A 13,298-nucleotide genomic window follows, 5' to 3' on the forward strand; every position below is an offset into this window, starting at 1 on the left:
AACCCTAAACCCCTAATTATAATATCTTCTCCTCCGCTGTATCTTCTTCTTCTTCTTCTTCTTATTATTCCAAAACCCTAATTAATAATAATAATAATATGAATCCAAAGCACACTCACAACTCCAATTACTCACAGTTCCAAGACGCAGATGAAACAATCAAAGAAGCCGCTGACGTGGCGGCGGATGATTCGTTAATACTCGGTGGTGATAAGACCAGTGCTGATTATTACTTCGATTCATACTCTCATTTTGGTATAATTAATTATTACTTATTTAATTTAATTTAATTTAATTTAATTAACTGTTTTATGTTACTCTGTATGTTGTTATGTGACTGTTAATGTTAATTGAAAGTGTATAATGTTACAGTTGGTTGAGTTATGTTGATTAAAGTTGCTATTTTTTATTATTATAATATTTTTTTGTTTAGTTTGTTAAATATGTGTTTATATAATAGTATGTATCATATATAAAGTTATGAGAAAAGGACTAAATATTATTTATTGTTTTATATATAAAAATTTTTCTTATAAAGGTATTAAGAAAATGGTTAAAAATGTTTATAAATTAATTAATAAATAATAAACGAGTAGAGCACAAGCTTAGTTTGAGCTTGAGAGAACGTATATTGAGCCGAGCTCGAGCTTTAGAAACAGAGCTCAAATTGCCGGCTCGTTTGCACCCTTAGTTTTATTATTTTTCATGTTTATATGACAGGGAATTTTTCAATAGTTTTAGTTGTGTCGGTTTCTTAGGGGTAAAGTTTGTTGATGAATGAGTTATGCTGATTGAAGCAGCTAAAAGTTGTTGTTTTTTTGTATTAAAATGGAAGGAAATTACAAAATATCTCGGCTGTGTTAGTTTTTAGGGTTTGAAATCAATTAATAAACGAGTTATGCTGATTAAAGGAGCTAATGATTATTGTGTTTATGTTAAAGTGAAAAAAAATTGTAAAATATCTCAGTTGTGTCATTTTCTTAGGGTTTGAAATCAATTGATAACGAGTTATGCTGATTGAGTTAGCTAAAAATTGTTGTCTTATGTTTGTTCATATAAAATAAAAGGAATTCATACAGTTGATTCAGTTCTTTAGGCTTTGAAATCAGTTGATGAGCTAACAACTGCTGCTTTATGTTTTTTTTAATAGAAATAATGTATAGTTTATATTGAACAAAATGATCCAATTACAACAGAGAGGCGGGTACGCTGGCAACAAGCTGTGCCGCCATCCCCTTTTGAATGGCAAACCCGATCCTACTGAAAACAAAGTTATAGCTCTTTGGCGTCGATAAGTTATTGTGCACGACCCGCCACCCCCTTTATGTTTTATTCATGTAAAAATGAAAGGAAATCATACATTTTATCAGCTGTGTTCTTTTGGTAGTTTATGAATACAAATGATATTTTGGTAGACGTAGTTTATATTGCTATAGTTTATAAGCGTGTTATGTTAATTAATTTTTTTTAAAAAAGCAATAGTCCATTTTGATGAGTGGCTTAATTGTATCAGCAATTAGTTTCCAGTATTTTTTTCTATTTAACTGTTTATAGATATTTTCTTTATGTTTTGTTCATTTGATCCTATAATATCATCTGACGTTTTTATGTTTTTGTTTTTATGGTTGCAGGTATTCATGAGGAAATGCTGAAGGATGTGGTGAGAACCAAGACTTATCAAAATGTTATCTACAAGAACAAGTTTTTATTCAAAGACAAGATTGTTCTTGATGTTGGTGCTGGTACAGGAATATTATCCCTCTTCTGTGCTAAAGCCGGTGCAAAACACGTTTATGCTGTATGTATCTTTTTGTTTCTTTCACATGATTCATATTAAAACTCAAATGCTAAACACTGATATTTTTTTACTGTGTGTTTGTTTGCAGATTGAGTGCTCACAGATGGCTGACATGGCAAAAGAGATTGTTAAAGCAAACGGTTTTTCAGATGGTATTAACATCTTCTAATTTCAAGTTCTTACATTTTTTTTAAATGTTTGATTAACTAGTCAACTAATTCTTCGATTTCTGTCTTATTGTCACAGTTATAACTGTTTTGAAGGGAAAAGTTGAAGAAATCGACCTCCCGGTTCTACAAGTGGATATTATTATTTCAGAATGGATGGGCTATTTTCTATTATATGAGAACATGTTAAACACAGTTTTGTATGCTCGTGACAAGTGGCTGGTAAGTTTCACTTATTCTCTTCGGTTCTTAATTTGTTGATTTTGTTTTGTTTTATATCTTTCATTTGATCTTTATAGGTTAACAATGGTATTGTGTTACCTGATAATGCATCACTCCATTTAACAGCAATTGAGGATTCCGAATACAAAGAGGACAAGATTGAATGTATGCAGCTACCTTTGACATAAGTTAACATTATGTTGACTGACAAATATACGGGTTTGACTTTATTGACTTTTGTTTGTTATGTCCGCAGTTTGGAAAAACGTGTGCGGCTTTGACATGAGCTGCATCAGGAAGCAGTCTATGATGGAACCTCTTGTTGACACAGTTGACCAGAATCAGATTGTTACAAATAGTCAGTTACTTAAGGTGAGATATATCTCAACATATTTAACTGATTTCACTTGTTGGGATTTAAACATTTGCCAAATCAACTTTTTTGTAAGTAAACCTGTCTAACTTGTCATGCTTGAAATCATACAGAACATGAATATCTCCAAGATGACGTCTGGGGATGCATCATTTACAGCCCCGTTCAAGCTCGTGGCTGAACGTGATGATTACATTCACGCTCTTGTAGCTTACTTTGATGTCTCTTTTAGCGTGTGCCACAAAATGACAGGCTTCTCTACAGGTTAGTTATTTTCTTTATATTTTCTAAATGTTTGTGTTGGGTTTTTGGTCATAACAGGTCAGGTTGGGTTGACTGAAGAAACAGTTATTAAAATATTAATATAAGTTTTCAAATAAAACAATTCGAAGGTACAGTGAAAATACGTTTCAGATGACTTTTAAGGTGGCAATTTCTGACGCAGACATGAAATTAATCAAGTTTTGTTGGCCAAATCAAACGCTTTTATAAAATGAGTTGTGTTCAAGCTGACCTACTTTACTAAATGGGTGGTTTTTGGGTTGACCTGTATACCCGTTTAAATCAATTTCTACAACCCACCAACCCGATTAACAAGTTGACAACTTGACTATAATCCGCCAACTTGCTTGACACGCTTAGATAAGCAGGTTAAATGTGTCGTGCGAGATTGGGTTGATGTTTTTTGGCAAGAATAAAATATGGGTCATGTTCAGGTTGAACAACTCAACCCACCAACCTGACATGATTGACATCTTTACTTTCAACCCGTTTAAGATCTTATGTAACCAAACCAACAACCGGCTAAAGTTTCAAAATTTCTTGTAACGCAAAAGTCAAACCCTAATCTTGTTGCATTGTTTTTCATAACCTAGGACCAAGGTCAAAGAGTACACATTGGAAACAAACAGTGCTATATCTTGAAGACGTGTTAACCATATGCCAAGGCGAGTTCGTGGTTGGAACCATGACCGTGACACAGAACAAGAAAAACCCTCGAGACGTTGACATCACTCTCAAATACTCGTTAAACGGGCGTCGTTGCAATGTCTCGAGAATCCAAGAATACAAAATGCGTTAATGCAAAAAACGAGTTTGGTAACGCGTTTTGATTTTGTCGGGGAATCACTGGGAGTTGGGGTCGTTTTGCAAGTTGATTGCAACATCCCGGTTTATGCATTAAGTTTTGTATCCTAAACTGGTTATTTTTATTCATGATTTTATGACATTTTTATTGGGTTTAAATGATTTTTTTAGGCGTGTTGGCGAGCCGAGTTACACTTGTTTCGTTAAAAGCTTGACTTGAGTTTGAGCTAAATGACTTATGAGCTAAGCTTGTTATTAATATTATTAATATGTTTATTTATGATCAATTTAGTTTAAGCTATTTGTATATATCACTTACAACCAATGGGATGATAACGCGTTGATAAATGATTGGGGCTTTGGTTCGTTTGAGCCAAGCTTAGGCTTGTTTAGGATATTTTTTAAAATATATAAAAACAATAAAAAAACATATATAAATTAATACAAAAATAACGAGCTTAGCCTGAGCTTGAAAAAAAAAACTCATGACCTGTGCTTGAGTTCTCAAGTTAAAATAAGCTGAGTTCGAGCCTAGTCGAGCTCAGCTTGTTTATACTCCTTTTGCGACGTAGTATCTAGACAACGCTGACGTGTCATATGGCTCGTATGTATGAGCCGTATGGCAAGACGAAAACTGGTTATACGAACCATTTTAATAGCCAAGAGAGCCGTATGATGTATGAAGGCTAAATCACAGGCTAAGTATAACTTAATGTTATTTATTTTTTCTTTTTTTTTTTATTTTCTTTTTACTACAAAGAGGCAAAAATAAATTTGAAAAACATGAACGGCTAGACTATTAATATCAGACAAATTGATGGAGAGAAAAAATGGAAATAGGAGGAAAAACCGCTACTTATATGCCACAAATAGTGACGACTTATAAGAATTGGAGAGAGAGAAAACAAGACCACCGATTGTGGAGAGTAATAATATTAAAAAAAAAGTTTATAAGGATTTGTTAGGTTTTGTCGGATGGACACGGAAGCCGCGGCCATGGCTGATTCCGTTCATTCTATTGCCGCTGATTTGCCAACGCTCCATTTTGGCGGCAAGGTTAACACACGTTTACAACTTGCTAATTACATGTCAACGCATTTGAACGTGTCGTGTTCTGGTTGATGTTTTTGACACGACCAAATTCTGTATATTTTTATACAAATTGATTTAAATTTTTATACATTTATTATTCATACATGAGATTATATTACACATATGGCACCAAATTCTGACACTAACCTGAAATTTTGGCCCGTACCCGAAAATCATGACAGATACGTGAACCCAATCATGACCTGCATATTTGCGGGTTGAGATGAACTCGTTTTGTTTGACCGTAAAGTTTTTTTTTAATTGTTTTCATATATTAGTACTTAAAATTTACATTTCACAATAATAAAATACAACTTTATATAAAAACTTACATTTTATTTTAAAATATTATGTTAATTTTCTTTTAAAGTTTTAAATTTTGGCAAAAGAAACACAATTTAGACAAATATAATAAGAAGTAAATAAAGTGAATATTTTAAATGAGTTCGACCCAAAACTGACACAAACCCACGAATTGGACAGGTTTTTGTGTTGTGTCGAATATTCACAGCACTAGATCTATGCATGTGTAATTGGACAATAGGTTTGTTTAGAAAGTGAATATTACGTTACGTTGTTATGCATAACAGCGTAGTTGGACATATACAATACAGTTGTTTGTCCCGCGTGGATTTTGATGTTCCACATAAATTTCATTATATTTTTTTTGTGTTTGAATGTTAATGCAGGAACATATCATTCAGACTGGCTGCGGTTCTGTGTCTGTTACTGTGTATGGAGATCAAAAAAAGCCACCATTGATTACTTATCCTGATATAGGCCTAACACGTAACGATCAACTATAAATTCTAAATCTTTTTTCTTTTAAAACAATGTCGGTTTTTAATTCGTGTTTTTGTGTTTGCAGACAAGTCTTGTTTTGAAGGACTCTTTGTCTCGCCCGAATCGGCTTCCTTGTTACTCCACAACTTCTGCATTTATCACATTACTCCACCTGGTCATGAGGTTTGTTAGTGTTTTGACTTTTTGTTTCAGACCATGAAGCACCAAATACCTTCTGATACGGGTCAAAAGTAGGGGTCGGTTTTGGGCTCGAACAGAACCAGAAACCGAAAATTTGGTTTTGGGGTTTGTCGAAAACCGTTTGCTGTTTTCAGTTTTTATAATGAATTCGGTTCGGTTTTGCCATTTGGGCTTGAAATTTTTAGGAAAAAAAGTGGCCCAAAATAATGCATTTGGGCCCGAACCTTGGGCCTAAAAGTTTTTATGTTAATTAATTATTAATTGATTATTACACATTTGGGCATGAAACTTTGGGCCTAACTTTTTTTTTTGTTAATTAATGATTAACTTATTTGGGCCGAAGTTTTATGTTTATTAATAACTAGTTTTTATCCCCCGTATTACGGGGGATTGTTTTATATTGTTTGTTCTAATATTTATTTATTTATTTTATGAATTTATATTTATTTTTACTGTATGAAAGTTAATAATATACTTATGGTTTGATAATAAATTGTTTCACAAATAAATGAGATGTTATAACCCGGTTTAAAAGCTATATGGTTTTGATGAGACCCAAGACCCGTTTATTTTTTTTACTATAAAATTGGTTTTTTAATTATTAATAATATTTATGAAAGTTAATAATATACTTATGGTTTGATGAGACCCAAGACCCATTTATTTTTTTTACAATCAAATTGGTTTTTTAGTTTAAATAATATATATATATTTTTTTAAAATAAATAAGATATTAATTTTTATTATATTCTATTTTATAGGATTTTTACATCAATAATTTGGTGAGAATAATTTTTAATTTAATGAAATGTTATAACCCGTTTAAGGAATATCTGGGTTTGGTAAGATCCATACCTATGAATTCGGGTCAAATGCATGAGAAGCCTCCATTTAAAAATCAAGCAAATCTAGTGACTCCAAAAAAAGGGGGAGCGACCACATCGCGACACGTAGGATTTTTATGTCTTCGTTTATATATATTATAGAGACGTAGGATTTTTATATCTTCGTTTATAAATTGGTTTTTTAGTTTAAATAATATATATATATATATATATCTTTTTTATAAATAAATAAGATATTAATTTTTATTATATTCTATTTTATAAGATTTTTACATCAATAATTTGGTGAGAATAATTTTTAATTTAATGAGATGTTATAACCCGTTTAAGGAATATCTGGGTTTGGTAAGATCCATACCTATGAATTCGGGTCAAATGCATGAGAAGCCTCCATTTAAAATTCAAGCAAATCTAGTGACTCCAAAAAAAGGGGGAGCGACCACATCGCGACACGTAGGATTTTTATGTCTTCGTTTATATATATTATAGATTAATTTTTTATTTTTCATTTGAGCCTGAAACTTAGGCCTAAATTTATTTGTTGATTAATGATTAATTTATTATTACATATTTGGGCTTAACTTTTTTTTCTACATCATTTGTTAATTTTTTATAATTTACTTAACATTCAAAATAAAAATTATAACCCATAAATTAAATAACTAAAGTCGCTTTTTTCCGGTGTTTACGGGTTCGGTTTTTTCAGTACATGAAGAACCGAAGCTTTGAAAGGGTCAAAAGGGTCGGGGAGGAACGCTTCTTTGCCTGGCGTTTTATACTTAACAAATACACGTGCTAAATATAATCACAAAAAACTATACTGTCATAATATTAAAAGATCATTTTTGCATAAAGCGAGTTAGGAGGTTGTATGCATTGTAGATAGTCAAAACTCAAAATACACTATTAACCGTTTTTACCCGTTTAACCCATTAACTTTTTGACTAGACCCGTTTAGCCCGTTCAGTATAAACCATAAGTAAACGGGCCACTTATTTATATTATCAATATAAAATTTTCTTGTGGGATTTACACAAAACTTTTTGCAGATAGGAGCTGCAACATTGTCTATAGATGAGCCTGCGCCTTCTGTTGTTGATCTTTGTGATCAAATTCTTGTGATTCTTAATCATTTTAGGTAATAATAAACATTAAATATTGGTCAACTGTTACACAATAAACTTATGTGATGGTATGTTTTTCAGGCTTGGTTCAGTCATGTGCATGGGTGCAATGGCGGGCGCCTACATCCTCACATTATTTTCGGTATTATTTACTTATAAATTTTTGAGTGGGTCGATTTTGATTATTAGTGCATAAAACCTTCTAAATCATTTGTTTTCTCGAAAAGTTAGATTATTATTATTATTATTATTATTATTATTATTATTATTATTATTATTATTATTATTATTATTATTATTATTATTATTATATAGTTTTGGTAATCTTATGTGTCTAAAAGTGATGTTTTTGGAGTGATTTGCTTGATCATATTTGACTGATTATTATTATTATTATTATTATTATTATTATTATTATTATTATTATTATTATTATTATTATTATTTTATATTTTTATTTTTTGCAGATAAAATATAGTGAAAGAGTGACTGGTTTGATACTTGTTTCTCCTATATGCAGAGCAGCTACTTGGAATGAATGGATTTACAATAAAGTTAGTGTTTTTCATTATTGTTTCATTAAGTAATAATATAAATAAATTTCATAATCAGTTTTAACACATTATTATTTTAAATAAATTTACTAAATGACTACAAATTTACCTTTTTTACCTCGACCCGTCAATCTTTCGCACACATTTTTTAAAGTGATGATTGTGGTTTGAAAAAATCAGATGTTCAGTTAAATTTACATTTTTCTAACCAACGTTTTTGTTTGTAGATCATGTCGAAATTGCTTTATTATTGCGGTATGTGTGACTTAATAAAGGAGTTATTGATTTACAGATATTTCAGTAAGGTATATATTCCAACTTCTTACTTTTATGATACTTTCTCTCTAACGGGCCGGGCCCACACACCATCACTATATAACTTTGATCATAAAATTTTTACGCTTTAAATCAGGGAGTATGCGGTGATCTACAAGTCCCTGAATCGGAAATGGTTCGAGCATGCAAGAAGGTTAGTGTGAAATTACCTAATCGCCCTTGGATAACTAGCTTAGCTTTAATAAGTAGTGATAAGTGAATGGGTAAATATGTAATTACCTTAATGCTTTGATTTTTTTCTTATAGTTATTGGACGAGAGAGATAGCATCAACGTGATGCGTTATCTTCAAGCACTTGACAGGTGACAGTTATGACCCATTTACTTATGTTTTATCTGTAATGAGTCAAACAGGTCGAAAGTCATTCAAAGTGTATTGTTTTTAATACATACAACATGCCAAATCGCTTTATTTGAAATAATATACTATTATTGTAATAATATATATCTTTTAAGTCATTAACACGTAAATTAATAATAATAATAATAATAATAATAATAATAATATTTTTTTGATAAAAGAATTTCGGGTGGTGCAAACAAGCCGAGCCGTGCCCAAGCTCAACTAGGCTTGAGCTCAGCTCATTTAACTTACACGGAGCTCGAGCTCAGCTCGTTTTTAGCTCTATTTTCAAAGCTCGAGCTCGGCTCGTGAGTAGATTTTCAAGCTTGAGCTCGCCTCGGTTACTATTTATTAATTATTTTTTATATATGTATAATTATTTTTTTATATATGTATAGTTATTTTTATATATTTTTTTCAGTTATAATTTTATGTATAATATAATATATGTTATTTAATTATTTTTATTTATTTTTTCATAATATTATATATACTATTTAATAATTATTGAATATATATTTTAAAAAATTATATAAATTGCAGCTTCATTTAGGCTTGTGAGCCAGCTCGAGCTTGATAAGTGAAGCTCGGGCTCAGGCTCGTTTATTAAGCGAGCTTACTTTTAGGCTCGAGTTCGGGCTCAGTTAAGCTCGGCTCGATCGACCTTTTTAACGAGCTAATCTCGAATAGCTCATTTGACTCAGTCATTTTATCACCTCTATTTATAACTCTATTTTACATTTTTGTTAATATCTTTTATTTATTGTTATGAGTAGGAGACATGACATCACAAAAGATTTAGAGAGCCTAGAATGCAAAACTATTATTTTTGTTGGTGACAAGTCTCCATTTCTTGATGAAGCTCTACATATGAAAACAATATTGGGTAAAAAGTGTTTCCATTTGGTTGAGGTATGTTTATCTAGTGAAATAGACTATTATAAGTTATATATATATATATATCCTTATTTGCCGGTTTGAGATTCAAACGCTTTCGGTTCAGTCTGGTTTGAAATATGGAACAAGCCGTGTAAACTGTACTGACTATTTGACATTTGTTATCACTTTTTATTTTTGAATTTGTAGTTATGTACATGGCCATCTCTGAGAATCGTAAAAAAAAAAAAAAAAGCCGAAGGCGACAAAATTTTTGGGCCTTAAGTAAAATGGTTTTTTTGTTGGGTTTAAACAATTAAATTTTTAAATGTGCTTAGTTGGTTATGATTTGCTTTGTGCAAAAAGTTTGTGTTTATAAAAATAGGTTTAAATGACTAAATGAGTTGAGTAATTAGATTAAAACATTAAAAATGAATTTTTTTTCATAAATATATATATATATATATATTAAATTTCGGGCCTAGTGGGCTGCTGGGCCTGTTTCAGTCGACCACCCTGCCCTCCTTGAGACCCGACCTTGGTTATGTATATATATCATATTCATGAACCGTTTTTTTTCTTTTTAGAAATTAAATATATTGAAAAAAATCAGTTCAGACCGTCAAAACGGCAAACAGGTAAAAGTAAAACCAACTAAAATATTATTCAACTGACCGAACCGAACCGTGATGCAGGTACATCCATGTGGATCAATGGTGCCGGAAGAACAACCTCATACAATGTTGATCCCTCTCGAATATTTTCTAAAGAGATTCGGATTGTATAGACCATGCCAGTTTAATGATAGCCCACGAAGCCCACTTGAGCTGTGTTGTGTCGATCCCGGGCTTCTTTACCCAAAACGAATGGGCCTGAGGCTTAGACCGATTAAAACACGGGTATCTTCTCCCAAACCGCGTGCCAACAAGAGCTAGCAAAGGCTTTCTTCCTATGGAAGGGAAGACATATACATACCAACAATGGCGAAGCTTGAATGAAAACACAAGGATGGCTAGACTTAATATGTATAAAAATTTCATAAATACGGGTGGCCGGGCTCAAAGTTTTCAGATGAAAACGGGTAAATTTATACCGCGTATAAAAAATTTTCGAACGAAAATCCATAAATTTTCACTGTTGAGAAAAGAATGGGGATGTCCGGGGCACCCCGGGTCCCGACATATGCTTCGCCAATGCATACCAAGGGAAAGGATATATAATCTTTGAGTGATTACCATTAATTTATTTGTAGTTTTTTCTATAAATATTTTTCTTTGTATTCTGTAAAAATGAAATTATAAATCTTGCCTTTCCATGTACGTTATAACCGCAATTTTAAGTAGTGGACTACGAAATCCGTACAAGCATTTGTACGTGATGAGTGAAAGATAGTCACATGTAGTGGGAGAAAGACAGAAAGCCATTTAAAAAATCATGTTTAAAGCAATAAGTTTACTTAAAGCTGTTTAGTATTAATATCCTCAAACTAGATAGTGTGTTGCACATGAGGTGATTTAACTGAAAAACTTAACGTCAGTTACTGTAAATAACAAAATTCGAGAGAAACATGTAAATAAAGGATAAAGAGTGAAAGTCATTTTCAAAAAGGACCCATTCAATAATGTAGCTAATTTTAAAGAACAAAAATTATAATTTTCTCTATTGGAATGATATACGAAATCAAAAGGTTCTAAAGAGATACATATGAAATTAACCTTGTAACTAAATAAAACAATAACAAATAAAATCACAAAAAAAAAAAAAAAATATTGATTTTTTGCTAAGGAATTATAAAAGAAATATACAAGTGTTATACAGTAGCGTTATGATTTTCACTTTAGATTTTGTGCTAGTAGCTCTTTCGTGTCTTCGACCGGTCTAAAACTTAGACTGTAAATTCTCAATTACATCGTTACTGCTTTGAAAGGCTTTGGCAAGAATATCAATAGATATATCAGGTTTCGAACCAAAAACTGTATTTGCAATTGTGACAATACCAGGGTCCTGACTGCTTAAAGTCGAAACCGCACGTGCATTTGTATTTCCAAGGTTTCTTTGAAAATGCACGAGTTTCATTGGAAAAACAAAAACGTCACCCTCGTGCAAGATTTTAGTGATGAAACGGTTTTCAGGGTTTGATGTGACAAATCCAACCTCAATAGTGCCTTCCAAGACGGTGAAGAGCTCAGTGGCCCGTGGATGATAATGAGGCGGGTTGAGCCCCCATGGGTCATAGTCCACACGAGCCATTGCGATTCCTAAAGTGTTGAGTCCTGGCAACTCATGCACGAAAACTGTGCTCACCTTGGACCCAACTGGATTCGACGTGTTTCCCCTCATACGTAGCCCATCAAAGTAGAAGTCGTTGGCTTGGACCAAACTCGGGTCCTTGCAAGCAAACCCGTTCACCAAAACTGCCATAAAACACGAAATGGGCTGATTAAGTAACTCTACATAGCGGATTAATTAGTGTAATAAACACATTTAACTTTTTAATGTAATAAGTTTACAAAACAACATAAATATTATTAAAAAAAAATTATACAATTTTTTAATAATTTTAAATTTCAGACTTTTAAGATACCTTTTTTTTATCTAAAATGCTTTTACATACACGTTATCAAAATATATACTATATAAAATAAAAAAATCATTATATGCTTGTACAAATAATAAGCTCGTTTAAACTCTTGAGCTCATTTAAGCTTTACGTGAAAGTCAGGTGGTTTAGTTAGGCTCGAGCTCCTTTATTAAATACACTTTAACTTAGGCTCAAGCCCAAATTGATCAAGTTTGTTTCAAACTTAAAAAAAGGTTCTCGAGCAGCTCATGAGCGGTCTTGATATGTTACACGTACCCTTAATAACTAAATGTGTACCCTTAATAACTAAATGTGTAAAAACCGTCGCCTCTAATCAAAATCCAAACAAACAAACTAGAAATACAAAATTAGAAAACGATTATCATACCTTTGGAGTACGGGTCTGCAACACAGAAGTCTTGAAGCGGACTAGGGTCCGTTGCTAAGGCTACGGAAGAAACAAGAACGAGAAGCAAGAACGAGCCGAGAACACGAGCCATTGATGGGTTAAATTTGTTGTGGATGTAATGGTTAAATGATGCAAGGTTGAGTTGCTTATATAATAAAAGGAAGTAAGAGTTAGTCGTTAATTATGGCCGTCTTGTAAATCATTGAAATAGTCATTTAACGTAGGTAGCATATTAAAGTGTTTTGTAGTTTAAATCTTATGGCTGTCTGGTAATTATTTTATAAGCAGACATGTTTTTAAATTCATTAAATTATCTTCAATAACTTTACTATTAGTCTATTATTAAATCAATATTTAAAACGAACAACTGTACCCAGTAAAATCTCACTTATAGCAATAAATATTTGTTCTTTTTTAAAACAAGACAGCTTGGATTCTAATAATCTATTATGATAATGTGACTAATGACACTCTTAATTTTCACTTTAGTTCTCAACTAGAATCTCATC

At 31.9% G+C, this 13,298-nt stretch overlaps 3 protein-coding genes across 3 annotated transcripts; 2 read left to right on the forward strand and 1 right to left on the reverse strand.

Annotated features, from left to right (window-relative positions):
- Positions 1-3,814, forward strand: LOC143584299 (protein arginine N-methyltransferase 1.1-like). The gene is made up of 8 exons (XM_077066384.1): positions 1-255; positions 1,632-1,798; positions 1,887-1,950; positions 2,045-2,187; positions 2,265-2,352; positions 2,444-2,559; positions 2,674-2,824; positions 3,436-3,814. Exons 1-8 carry the CDS (start codon positions 99-101, stop codon positions 3,639-3,641), a joined length of 1,092 nt encoding a protein of 363 aa, XP_076922499.1. The 5' UTR covers positions 1-98; the 3' UTR covers positions 3,642-3,814.
- A 594-nt stretch (positions 3,815-4,408) lies between these two features.
- On the forward strand, positions 4,409-10,811 carry LOC143584300 (pollen-specific protein SF21-like). Its single transcript, XM_077066385.1, has 11 exons — positions 4,409-4,702; positions 5,428-5,527; positions 5,607-5,704; positions 7,617-7,705; positions 7,773-7,833; positions 8,159-8,245; positions 8,473-8,550; positions 8,658-8,714; positions 8,828-8,883; positions 9,700-9,835; positions 10,495-10,811. The coding sequence occupies exons 1-11, from the start codon at positions 4,622-4,624 to the stop codon at positions 10,732-10,734; spliced, it is 1,083 nt and encodes a 360-aa protein (XP_076922500.1). The 5' UTR covers positions 4,409-4,621; the 3' UTR covers positions 10,735-10,811.
- Positions 10,812-11,614: 803 nt separating this feature from the next.
- LOC143584301 (putative germin-like protein 2-1) lies at positions 11,615-13,041 on the reverse strand. Its single transcript, XM_077066386.1, has 2 exons — positions 12,769-13,041; positions 11,615-12,213 (listed from the first exon to the last, which is right to left on the reverse strand). The coding sequence occupies exons 1-2, from the start codon at positions 12,878-12,880 to the stop codon at positions 11,678-11,680; spliced, it is 648 nt and encodes a 215-aa protein (XP_076922501.1). The 5' UTR covers positions 12,881-13,041; the 3' UTR covers positions 11,615-11,677.
- Between the last annotated feature and the right edge of the window lie 257 nt (positions 13,042-13,298).

The sequence above is a fragment of the Bidens hawaiensis genome, unplaced genomic scaffold (genome assembly GCF_021521415.1).
Source record: "Bidens hawaiensis isolate Kalapana, Puna unplaced genomic scaffold, B.hawaiensis_p1.1 tig00032904_1, whole genome shotgun sequence".
In the NCBI taxonomy this organism is placed as follows: Eukaryota; Viridiplantae; Streptophyta; class Magnoliopsida; order Asterales; family Asteraceae; genus Bidens; species Bidens hawaiensis.